The 13,870-nt window shown below is 40.4% G+C and overlaps 1 protein-coding gene across 4 annotated transcripts in view; it reads right to left on the bottom strand.

Annotated features, from left to right (window-relative positions):
* ITPR2 (inositol 1,4,5-trisphosphate receptor type 2) overlaps positions 1-13,870 on the bottom strand; it is a 417,532-nt gene that overhangs the window by 374,350 nt on the left and 29,312 nt on the right. For all 4 annotated transcript variants that reach the window (XM_073223365.1, XM_073223364.1, XM_073223362.1 and 1 more), the window contains exon 2: positions 11,034-11,104. In XM_073223365.1, coding sequence (XP_073079466.1) covers positions 11,034-11,104 — 71 coding nt within the window. The remainder of the gene's footprint in view (positions 1-11,033; positions 11,105-13,870) is intronic.

Raw genomic sequence — 13,870 nt, 5'->3', positions numbered from 1 at the left:
CTTTTTGCTGTTGACTAGTATTCCATTATGAGACACACCATTGCATGTATTACTTATCCATTGACTAGTTTAAAGAGATTTTGATTATTTCCAGGTTTTGCTATCAACATAATAAAGATCTCTGTGTGAACCTAAGGGTTCATTGACTTCGGTAAGTACTGAAGAGTGAGATCTGAGGACCGCATGGTTTGTGTATGTTTATAAGAAACTGCCAAACTCTTCCAAAATGTCTGTAGCATTTTGTACACCGCCAGCGGTGTATGAGAGTCCTCCTTGATTGACATCTTTGCCATCCTTGATACTGTCAGTATATTTTTTATTTTAGCCATGTCTGCAGCAGGACTTCATTTTGGCTCTTGATATCATTACTTCAAGCACTGTAAAGATTGGTATTCCTAGGAATTCCAGTCAGGGTACTCTTTTCTTCTCACTCTTACAGCTTTAAATTCTATTCATGGGCCAGTTAATTTCAGATCTGTATTCTCTATCTAGATTTCTCTTCTGAGCCTCCAGATCAACATATCCAGAAATCATAGAGATTTGACAGAATCTGACAAAAAAGGCACCAGAACCAAGTTCAACACTGTGGTAAATTGCAAAACAGCTATGAATTCTTCCACATCCCCTATGCATGCCACATCGTAGGCGACTTTGCAGCTCCTTCCATAAAAAAAGCAGAGTCAATTTCTCCACTCTTTGCATCTAAACACAGCCATAAAATATTAGCAAATGTAACACAAGTAGACATTTGAATATTCTTATTAAGCATTGGGGTTTGCCCTTCCTTGCTGCTCTTACACTATCCCCATGTGAAGAACCTGAGCTAGCCCTCCAGATGGTGAAAGATATCTGGCCTAGACACCCCTATGAACAACTTATCAGTGGCAGATATGTGAGAACAGCCATCCTAGACCATCATCTGCCAGCTCAACACAGACACATGAGCAAGCTCAGCAGAGACCAGCCAAGCCATCTCTGAACAAAAGGATCAGCCAGCAGACCCACAGATTCATGACTTAAATAAATGGGAGCTGAGGGAGCCACTCAGTTTGGGGATGTTTTGTTACACAGTAAGAGAGAACTGATACAATTAATCCTCCCCTACCAAGTGGTTTCTCTTATTTTCCATATTTCAGTAAATGCTACTAATACCTATCACATTGCCCAAGTGTGAAACCTGAGAGAATTCTAGAATACATTCTCTCCCTCACCTCCACCTCCCTCCCTCCCTACTCCCACATACAATTAGTCACCAAGTCCTAGTAGCATAAATACATTCCCTTCTCACCATTCATCACTACTAGCTTAGTCCATGATCAGATTTTCTGAACTATTTTATCAGTCTCTTAATTGATAAGCCATCCTACATCTTCAATCCCTCCAGTCAAGAGAATAGGCTTTCAGAATTCCAATTCTGACTATGTCATAGCCCAGTACAACTCTTTATAGTTCTCCACCATCTGTAACATAAAGCAAATGTCTCAGTGTGGCATATGAAACCACGAGGCACCTGGACCCTCCTCCGTGCTCATCTCTGCCACTCTTTCACCTGCTCCTAAGCTTTAAACATTCTTAACAGCCACAAGCACAAACGGGTCATGCCCCTCCGTACTATGTGCCCCAGGCAGAAATGCCTCTTTCTCCTCAACTGTTCCTTTCCACCTGGTTGGCAACTGCACCTCTTCTACAGCTCCAGCTCACCTCCATCCTTCCTCTCAATTCCCAAGCCAGTCACCACCCTCTTCTGCGTGTTTCCCCTGCCCCTTGGGCTTAAAGGCAGCAAGGTTAGTCGTCAAGGGTCTGGATTCCTACCAAAGCTTTGCTTCCTTCTCATTATATGACCATTAGCAAGTCACTTAACTTCTCTGTACTTCAATGACCTCAGCTATAAAATGGGATGTGCCAGAGAATATTAAGTATTACTTCACACCTCCAATATCCATTCTTTCTTCCTTTAGGTAACAGAACCTGCGTTTTGTGGAGGCACATGGCCACCTCTGTCTCTGTCACTCAGAGCTTTCTCCTCTGCGTGCGTGCCTTCTCTTCTGTCTCTAATAAGGACATTGGTCATTGGATATGAGTCCCACCTGGGTAGTCAAGATGAGGTCCTTTCAAGATCCGTAATTTAATTACATTTGCAAAGACTTTATTCCTAAAAGTTAACGTTCACGGATCCAGGACAAAGACTTACCTTTTTTTAATTTTTTCAGCAGGGTGGGTGGGTGTGACTGTGGTTCGCCACCATTCAACCCAATATATGTGACTAAGAAATATAAGTGGCAGGGATTGATCTATGAAGTTCCCGACGTCCTTCTGGAAGAAGAACTACTTGTCCTGGATTCCTCCTGCCCCCTTTCTACTGACTGAGAAATGGAACATTGGAGCAACTTTGGGAGGCATGTGTTGAGAATGGTAGAGGTGCCAGATGATATCTAGGAACTATTAAGTGAGAGAGAAATAAACTTCTATCTTCTGTAAGCTATTGGTGTTTGTTGTTGTTTAGTTCTGCTGTAGCACCTTATCTAATACATGCAGATGATAATAATAATATCCTAATAATAATACATACCACTTAGGGTTGTGCTAAGATTACCTGGATTGACAGAACATAAAGCATTTTGTATATTACCTGGCAGGTAGTAAGGACCAAATAAATGGTTGTGATTAGCACCCATGGCAGTAAAGCAGGCTTACTACTTTCAGCTTTCATTGGTTAACTTGCCTATGTCCTGCAGAAGACCAAATGTCCTTACTGCTTTCATCTAAGCACTATATCGAAAAAATACCAAACATTTCTTACGGTTTAAAAGGGAAATTCAATTTAGCTTTGCACACCTGTTCTTACTCTGAGGACCCCTTTCATGAAAAGATGCACACTAGACCCGAGCAGCCTGGCTGTCTCTTTCCCACAAGTACGAATCTTTCAAGTCACAGGTTAAACGCTACCTTACTTAAGAAGCATTCCCCATCTCTCCGAACAGGAAATTGAAATCTATTACCTGCTACAATACCTACACCACACCTTTGTATTTAGCCATTATCACTTTCTACCTTGGTTATAATTATTTATATTCGTATCATATCTCCCTCGTTGGATTATAAATTCCCTAAGAGCAGCATTCACTTCTGACTCATTTGAACTGTAGCAATGGGTTCACATACTGCGTTGCATGCAGTGGATATTAAATAAACCTCTTCTAAATGTAGTTGTATTAAAAAAACACCAGCTGCAAACAAATCTGCCCCACTACCTACTAGCTGTACAACCCAGTTCTTTAATGTATCTAAAGTGTGGCTTCCACATTTGTAAGATGGGGCTATTGAAAATTAAATAAGATAGCATGGATAAGGGCCACCAAGTTAGGAATTTTAACATTTAAGACTTCCTATTCTTGGAAAGAGTAGTCTTGGCTATTAAAATTCTCACATAAGACATTTATTCAATATTTACAAGGAATTCATATACACAACTTCATATATGACATTGGAAGGGAGATTTTTTTATATATATATTGTTAATGTACACTTATAATTACTTGAACATTATGGTTACTAGACTCCCCTACTATCAAGTCCCCCCCACATACCCCATTACAGTCACTGTCCATCAGCACAGTAAGATGCTGTAGAGTCACTACTTGTCCTCTCTGTATATACTGCCTTTCTCATGTCCCCGCCGCCGCTACATTATGTGTGCTAATTGTAATGCCCTATTTTCCCCCTTATCTGGAAGGGAGACTTTTATACATGAGCCAGAGTGCAGGAAAATTGGCCGTGGATACGTAATTCATAAGCAAGGGAAGCGGGCAGTTGTTCTATCTCCACTAAAGCACACACACAAGTGTTAATTTCTTGCTCATCAGTTCTTACTCTTAAGGGAGAGAATTAAACTTCACAATCTAAAGCACATACTAAAGTTCATATGTGGTATACCTGTTAGATACACGGTTAATTATGAGTGCTGCCCTACACAGCAATTCGGGAGACTTCCAAAGTTGTCCTTTTTGACCACGCAGGACCACAGCGACTTCCCTCTGATAGAGACTCAAGTATTTCAAAGTGTACACACTTTCACAAGCCTGGCCTGCTTCAGCAGGAAAAGCGAAGTAGCAAAGCAATGAATACCTTTCATCCTTTGGCCCTTCTCTGAAACCTCACTGAGAAGAATAAACTTATTTCCCAATTTCCACTGCCACTTAAGAGTTTAATAATAGGGGATTCGCTGTAGATGCTTCTTGCGATCATGACTTACTATAAATACAAAGAATCAACACAAGTAACAGGCAACTGGAGAATTTTAAAGATGCCTCAGTATAAATCATGTAATTGTTGGCTTAGGAATCCATTGCAATTTTCAAAACTTCTTTGAGTAGCAGCAAACTACAAAATGCTATGACCTAAAAACCTTCACTAATACACATAGAAGTCTACATCTTCTGCTTTTCATACTACAGATTTATACATTAGAATGCACATTGGATACCAATGAACTTAAAGATGTAGAATTTAAGGTTATAACAGGTTTACACCTTGCTTTAACATAAAACAATTAATCAGCTAACAACTTTGGTACATGCTGGGTAACATTAAAAGCCCAAAAAAGCATCTGATGGCAGACCAAGATTACATTGCCTTTAAGAATTACAATATTTTTCTAGAACATTATTCATTAATTCAACGAAAATTTATTCAGCACCTATGGTACGGAAACAGTGTTCTTCATCTTGACGATTCTCCAGAGCACAAGGCTAACAAAGTCTTTTTACCCTCTCATAGTTTACTGCCTATTTGCAGGTCTTTCAAATAAAGAAATGAGTGCAAATTCTGAGCGAGCAAAAATAGTGTGATTATGTGTCTTCAGGCCCAAGTTCACTGACAACTGCATGGACAGTTTCCAGCATGCTGTCCTCAACCTCAAGCCCCTGCACCTCTCTTCTCTTCATGAGAGCTTTTCCTGATACCTGGAGAACTTTCTCGGCTGCAAGCAAGGGCAGCACAGAAGTGTACTATACGAGCAGGCGATAATGTCCTCAGGGGCGGTCTGCAGCCCAGAGGCCAGAAGCTTGCCCAGCCTTTCTGCCTCGGGAAGGAGATCCCGAAGCACGTCACTTGTGGTTTCTCAGAGGCTCCCAGCAGGACTGAGTTCCAGTTGCCACAGTGGTGGACGTTAATAAACAATTTATTGCCTTTTCTTCCCTTGGGCTCACCTCCCCCACTTCCTCATCCATGCTTCCAGGAATCAACTCCAAACCGATTACCTCCACCCATATCTGATTTGTAGGTACTCTGCCTACCACCATCTTAATCTCTTCCTCCTCCGATACAGTAACACTGGAATAACACATGAAACGATATCACACATGTACCTTTTATCAACTTAACAAATTTCAAGATGTCATGAGACTGGGAATTCGAATAAATAATTTAGATGAGTGGTAAAATCAAAAAGAGAGGATGGAGGGGAGTTTGGCAAGCTAGAAAAATGAGCCAAGCTAACAAGATGAATGTAGCAGATTCTCCACTTGGTTCCAAGGTACCAATTATAAAGCACAGGAGGAGAAAAATGAGGATTCAAAGATGCAAATGAAAAAGTGTCAGATGCAAATGAAAAAGTGTCATGAGTTTGAGTTGAGTTACAGCTGGGGGTGAGTTAGGGAGTCTCCCCCAGAACTCCTGGCTTGCAGGTATGGCATCCAAAGAGAAAGGGAAATTCTCATCGGACTACACCAAATGTACTATGTCCCATTCTTGCTACACCACTAAGAATCACACTGACAAACAGGAGCCTAACCAGAAAACAAACAAGGCAGTATGATGCAGACTAGAGAAATCAATGAAGAATCTGTAGCTAGAAACAAGTGAAAGAATTTTTTTAAATTAAGACTGTAGGTGAAAAGATCTGAAGAAAGATGATCATTCTAAACCAACACCTAAAAGGCTATTGTGTGGAAGAGGGATTAGATTTAATCTATGTGGTTTTATAGGACCAACAGTTAAAAATGCATGGGAGGGCATAATTCAATAGAGAGCATGGGATAGCAGTTAAGAACAAACAGCTCTAGAGTCAGACACACTTCACTGGAGTCCCAGCTCCACCACTAATGAGCCAGGCAAACAGTAAGACGGCGGCATACTTCTTCATACTTAACTCTCTCAACTGCAAAACTGAGAGAGCAGTAACTTCCCCTTTATAGGGTCAGAGTAATAACTAAATAATAATGCACAGGAAGCCCCAAGCACAATGCAGCATGTATTAAATGCTCCATAAATGTTAGTTATTTCAAATCTGAAATAATTTCAGTCTTCATCCAAAAAAATGACACCAACACCAAATCTAAACTCAATACAGCAATTGTTCAGCTGGCAGAAGAGGTATTTATCATCAGCTCCTGCTGGAGAATCACTGTGTTAGACAAGATAGACATGTTCAACTACACAGGAAGTCAAAGCTGCTACCCAGCAAGATGGCCTTTTCACTTATGTGCTTGAGTGTGTAACTGCCATGAGGATAGGCAGATGGTGATGGTCCCAGCCTTCAAAATGACTTCCCTGAATTATATGAAAAGGAACTGAGTTAAAGAAATGATCTTGTCATTGTTCCCCCAGACCCTGATTTTCACACCTGCTTGAGTGCTGCACTGCACAGTGGAGAAATTCTCTATCATAGCTCCAATTCCTGAAGCACTCAGACGTACCGCTTCAGAATGACTTCTTACCTGCCAGCCATGGCCACTTGGTAAGCATGGTATATTAGGAAATAGTCACATATCAAATGGCCACAGAATCTCCAAGTTGGAAATTTCAAGACCAAATGGTCCAACCCTGAGGAATATCTAATCAACCAAAACAGGGCCCATCTTCTCTTCCCTCAGCCCCTTGAGGTGTGGCTTTCAGGATTCATCATTACTTCTTTGTGTCATCACCCTGATGGTAAAAGAAGGACATAAACACAAACCTCTCTTGCTTCGATTTATACCAAAAAAAAAAATGCACATGTATTAATAGGCAGAGAGTTTTGGAAAAATCCTCACCAGAGAGGAGCTTTATTGAGAATGGGGAGGTGGGAGGATGCGGGGCGGAGCAGGGAGTAGGCATAAAGGAACTAAATAAGAAGAAAGAAAAACAAAAAGAATTTAAGGTCAACAGAAACAACTGCTATAACTTAGTGTGAGGGCGGAGTGTTGACTGTATATCAAAAACTAGAGTGAGCACTAAATCACGGTGCTATTACGTGCCACCGATACGATACAAGCTGAAGGGCGGTTAATCTCGGTGATATGCTTCTCAAAACCTTAACCCAGCTACTCCTGAGAAAAGCATCAGCAGACGCAAATCGAGGGATATTCCATGAAATACCTGGCTGGCGCTCTTAGAAAGTCTCAAGGTGGAAAACAAAGAAGACTGAGAAAGCGTCACAGAACCAGAGAAGACAAAGTAGTGATGACAACTAAGTGCCACAGGGATCCTGGGTGGGATCAGGAAAGGGAAAAGACAACAGTGAAAAAACTGGTAGAATCTGAAGAGAGTCTGGAATTTAGTCAATACTAATATACTAATAAATGGCAATTCCATCTGCCTAACAAATGCACCGTGGTGTATCCGCTGCTAACCTACGGGGAAGCTGGGTGAGGGGAACTGTCCATACTGCCTTTCCAACTCCTCTGTACATCTGAATTCATTCCAATATTGAAAGTTTATCTTTAAAAAAAATAGATGATATTTGGTCATTAAGGGAATTTTACACTCACAAGGGAAAGCAACTGTGCTTCAGTTAATACTGTTCTGACTGTGTGGTTTCCACTGAAAAATAGCTGTCCACCAGGTGTTAAATAATCCCTGGGAAGCTATTTGTTAAAACTTCGTTTCCTCTGTTCATATGTAAGGCGACGTGACACAGCCGAGAGAACATTTCATTGTACAATTGTGTGTGTCAGGAGGAATCATTCTGACCTTCCCAGGACTTCGGCTCCTCTTTCAAACAATTGGGGGCGTTGTTCGGCATTTACTTTTAATTGCCAGAAAGCTCTAAAGTTTTATAATTCACTTGAATAAATCCTAGAGTAGGAAAACCAGAAATCTTTTCAAATTAATCTGAGAATATCATTTGTCTGGCTGAAGCAAGAGGCACAGAGGTGTTGCTCAGCTGTGGATAAGCCATTGTTTCTCCATGTTATCTGAAATGTAACAGTAAGGGAGGGGCTCTGGAAACTTGGCAGAGGAGTCTGGAAATGCAAGGGTAGCGATTCTGGGAGGCAAATCTGTGAGATGATTTTCAAAGCCAAAGAATAGGGGAAATAACACTCAGGCAGAGAATGGTGCCTGCAGGAGCTGAGAAAGGATGAGGTATTTGGGACAACAAGGTCTGCTTGGGGCTATGGAGCAGTGTGCAGACCAGGGCAGAGACAAGCCCATCTCAGGGAATTCTCCTCTGGGGCTCTATCAGGTAGGGGTTCCAAGAATCACAGGAGAAGAGTCAGAGCTTTAAAGGGGAGCCCTGTATCCCCAAAAGGGAAGGACCCTCCTTCTCCAATGATAAATGGATCAGTCTTAAAGTAGAGGTAGAAAATGAGAGCAAACTAGTACAATGACCTACAGCATTAGATTATGGGAAAAGCCAGCCTTCCAGGGCAGAACGGAGCACCTGAGTGATCCACACCTTGACCAGGACTCACCAAATAACAGGGCACCAACTACCTGCACATCTATACGTGTCACCCCAGGGTTCCCTCAGATACACGAAAATAATCTTCCCACTTCAAGACAATTCACTTCACTGGGAAAGAGGAAAAGAAAAAGGCAGCCACACACTCTGAAAGTTTATCTTTGAAAAATTATCCTCCCCGGATGGACAGAAGAGAAAACTGCCCAATCTCATGGCAGTCAAGTATGGGGCACGAGGACCCACGTTTTATCTCATGATCCCAGGTGAGTTAGGGTCTTACATCCAAAAGCATCTAATGACTATTTTTTGAATGTCTACTGTGGGCAAATACCTGGAAAACACAAAAGTAAAAACCTAAAGCCCTTGAAGAGGTTATGTAAGCGTAGAGTCAAATATGTTTAAAGGAAATATATTATGCCTTTCTGTTGTAAGTTGACTACCATTTCTATAACGATTTGAAATGCTTTTACATATAGTCTTAGAAAGATTGCAAGTTTCACAAAGCCTTGTGTGGTAAGCCACGATCTTGTTACTATTCAACCCTAGTCCCAGCAGCCAATAACAAACATCCTCTGAGGCTCCAGGCAGTGAAGTGACCTAGTTAAAAGGACACAGCCAGCGAGAGGTACAGTCAAAACCTGAACCCATGCTTTTCCTGTTACAAATACAGATTTGTTGTTCCAGTTTGCTTTGAAAATGTTTCTTTTTATCTTTCATGTGCTCGAATTCACCAAGAAGTGTCTGTGGATTTGGCTTCATCATCACTACTCTGAATTCGACATGCCTCTTCCACATGAGAAACAGTATTTTTCCTCAATTTAAGGAAGTTCTCACCCATACGTCTTCACACAGGGCCTCACTGTCATTCTAGCCTCACCTTCTAGAATTCAGTTAGATAACTGCCAGACCTTCTCAGCCCAGCCTCCAAGCTTTTCATGATTCATTCATGCTGTCCTTCTGTGGACCACACTCTGGGTGATTTCCTTGGACCTCTCTTCCAAAGCACTAATTCTCTCCGCACCTTTATACAATATGCTAGTTCCAACGCGTTAGAACCTATCTGTTCTTTCTTTATATTTCCTGTTCTTCCCTTAGGGCTGCTCTACCCTCTTCTATCTCTGGAATCATCTCCGCACACCTACCACACCGTCCCTGGCAGATGGCTCTGGAGCACTTGTCTGTCCCAGCTGCTGACATTCATGGTAGTGTTATTGTGACTGCATCCTCGGGGGGCACTGTCTATTGCGAGAAGACCCTCAGTTGCCCAGGGTCAGGGGAGTGCCCCCACTGAGTAGTTTTATGGCTGCTTCTAATGGGCCGCGTAGCTCCCACAGCCTGCTTTATGTCATTGCTCCACTTGGGGAGACATTGGATCTCTTACTCAAAGTGGCCAATTTTTTAACTCAAAGGACATTTACTATGCTTGTGACTCTCTCTGCAAGGTTCTGAGTTTAAGGAAAATGAAATGTCTGTGATATTCCTATACTGAGAATTGTGTGGAAAGTGGCTATCATAGGGAGTGAACCACAGGGAACATTTCCCAGGCATTTCTCTCCCTTCCCCAGTGCAGTTGAGTAGCACACCCTGATTTGGGTCTGGAATACTGGGGAATCCCTTTGCCTCGCTCTCCAGACTTTTATCCCTTACTAAAATCGCTTTTCACCATTGTGAGAAGGAATGTTTGCACAGTGTATTCAAAATGAATGCTGCTTTACAATTATTTTTATTATTATACCTACACGCAAACTATGAAGTTGATTTAACAGAGCTCTTAATTACTGGTTTTAGTTGTCTATGATTCTTTGCAGATTCTATTAACTTTCTTTCATAGCAATCGAATTATAATCAGCCTCCTATTGTGACCAATTTCTCAGTTGATATTATCAAGCTAACTCTAAATAATACTTAGAGAAGTTCTAAGACACTTGTGAGTTGTTACACACCATCCAAAGTGACATTTTAAAAGCTAAGCTCTTATATCACTGTCATCCTGGAAATTTTACAAAGACATAGTAAAGAGCTATTAATAAAACACCAACATTTATAGTCACAGAAACACATAAATATGTATTACTTGGTTACATTTATTGGTTTGAATAGTGGCTTTTTACAGTTAAGTACCAAGATTTCCTTTGAACAGATAAGACTACCGTCCAGCAAACAACACTTAAAACTATTCTGTCATTGTAAATCTTTCAATGGGTAAAAGAAGAAAAACAAGGGAGAAATTTTTCAAAGAATTTTCAGTGGACATATTTATCTATGAGGGTTGCACACTGAATTAAACTTTAACGTTACTTATTTTAAGACACAGAAATAATCGCACCCCCTTAGGTCACATAATAAAAAAATACATATTTTTTTTTCTTACCTCGGAACTTCTTTGGAGGGTTGGCAAGGTCTCCTGCCTCTGGGTGCACTACACATCTGTCATCCACTAACCTAGAAGGAAAAGCATGTTTGCACTGTTAACACGGTCATGTTCATAAAGCACAGAGTGCACAAGGATACTGTACAAATATTTACAAAAAGCTTCAATGCCAGTCTTCACTAAGGAACTTTTTAATAGTCATTGATTTGTAAAAAGGTTCTGTTATAAAGATATTAAAGCAGGGTTTGTGAAACTGAACAATGTTGCTACGTGGTAAGAAACTGATAAGATAATCATGATAAAGATAAACCATGGAAGACTACAGGGCTATTGAATATTGTATTTTAAAAATGCACTAGCCTATTGAACATTTATAATATATTGTGAAAAAAATTAAGTAGTAACAAGTTAATAAGATATACATTTAAACACACACATATCCTCTACCTACACACATATAAAGAATGGAATTTAGTCATCAAAACATGAGCAGTGTTGAGATTACTTGTAGTTCTTGTGTTCTTTTTTTTTCCCTGGGTGTGTTTTGTTTTGCAGGGTTCGGGGGTTTTATCACAAAGCATGTGTAACTTCCTGAGATTAGGCTTGCGGAGTGACCATCCAGTGGGTGGCCATGAGCACTCACCCTGCACTCAAACCCCAGCCTGGTCACTCCCTAGGTAGGTGACTTTAGGTCTCCTTCATATCTGTAAAATAAGGATAAGAGTCCCTACCTCATACCAATTGTTAGGATTAAATGACTTAATATCTGCAAAGAGCCTAACACAGCTTCTGATATATAAGCCCTTAAATAAATGTTCAATAAACAAATAAAACCAAGGACCCTGCCTGCCTATTGCTCACCGTATCATCTGCTTCTAGAAGACCATTGACACCTGACAGACAGGAGGCATCCAATAAATAGCCATCAAGTGAATAAACTGCCTTTGTAGTTACAAAAACATGTTTAATCCCTATTAAACTGATTATGAGAAGCCAATTTCTAGGTCAATTCCAAGAGGGAGAAGCTGAAGCTCTGGCTTGGGAACCAAGGGGCATGAATCTCCTGTTCAAAGAGGAGTATCTAACTACCAAATATTTTTCTCCACTAAGTGATGGGAAGAACTGGTGATTTTTTCCAGGCTACTGTGAGAGTGCCTGTGAATTATTCTGTTTTTGTGAATCCATTTGAAGAGAGGTATCCAAGTTGCAACTTTGTCTTAAAAAATATGTGTATGTATTAACCCAAGTCACTCGTAGGTATCAACGCCAGCACAGAGTGAACCCCACTTGGTGATCAAATGTCCCCTTGAACTAGGATGATTAACCAAAAGAAAATGAGACTTCTCATTCCTAGTTTATCTGGGTACCAGAAGCAGACACTTTCTAAATCACCAGGTTCTTCTATGGGATCCGATTACCACAAAACAAAATGCTAAACTGGTCCAGCAAAATGGTTCTTTCCTTGATTTTTTTTTTTTGGTATCATTAATGTACAATTACATGAGCAACATTAGGGTTACTAGACTCCCCCTATTATCAAGTCCTCCCCACATACCCCATTACAGTCACTGTCTATCAGCATAGTAAGAGACTATAGAATTATTACTCATCTTCTGTGTTTCACTGCCTTCCCTGTGTCCCCGCCCCACCCCACATTATATGTGCTAATCTCAATGCCCCATTTTCCCCTTTATCACTCCCTTCCCACCCATCCTTGATTTTTGTTTAATCTACTTCACTCACACTAATTTACCAAAATGTGGTTTTATAAGAGTTGCCAAGCATGCAAGAAATTCCTTTCAAGAACCTTTACAACTCTCTTCTTAGAAACAGGAAGTCACATTGGATCAAGAGAAAGCAAACCCAAGCCTTCCCAATATCCCAATTTCAGCCTACAACACTGAACATAAAAAGCCCAAAGTCCTGAGAATGTCACAACATAATTTTTAATTTTTTTTAATTCTGTGAGAGAAAGGTCAGCTTTTCTAATTAGTTAGGACATGTTAAAAATTCAAAATGATGTTTGAAAAAAAAGATAGTCTTATTTACAGCACATAAAAACTATTAAAAAGTAGCCTAGACATTCTACTCATTCTTCGTGCCTACCCATGCCCACAGATACACAGGCTCCTACTAGAATGCCCCCTGAAAGTCCCCACCTGCATGGGCTAGCCATCAAGGAGAGCAAGAAAGGCCAAACAGAGAAATCACATCACAGTAAATTCATGTAGGCGCTTATGCCTAACTCTGTTATCTGATAGCCCAGATAAAAACACAGTAATTTGTCCTATTCCTTATATACTGACACACAATAGGTACATTTATTAAAAGTATTTTTAAAAAGCATTATTTTTTAAATGTCTGTGAAAATAAGGACACTCATTTCACTGTGCAGACTGAAATAATTGCAAGAAGTGAAAATGGAAGAAGGGAAAAAGAAGGATAGAAATGGTAAAAATTAGCAAGGAGTGAACGTGTTATAAGGACACATACAACCATCAATGTGAAAAGTCAAACAGGACTTTAACGGTAGCTGTTGGTACAGCTTCTACAATATCCCCCAACAGTCTCCCCTTGAATACCTGCAGGGCCTGAGTATTCACAATTTATCATCTTTCTGACAGTACCAATATTAGAAATGTGTTTGCATGGAGGTGAAATAGCGCCCTGTGTTTCCCATAGCAGATCACAATTCTTAAAATTGCTTGCTTAATTCTGGACCTTCCAATAACTGTAAATTCATGAAGTCAAGAACTGAATCCATCTTGTTTACTATTATATCCTTGGTATCTTCTTGAATGAGTTACAGTAGATACTAAATATTTGTCATATGAATA

Source organism: Manis javanica, chromosome 15 (assembly GCF_040802235.1).
Source record: "Manis javanica isolate MJ-LG chromosome 15, MJ_LKY, whole genome shotgun sequence".
NCBI lineage: Eukaryota > Metazoa > Chordata > Mammalia > Pholidota > Manidae > Manis > Manis javanica.
This window is presented reverse-complemented; position numbering and strand designations above follow the sequence as displayed.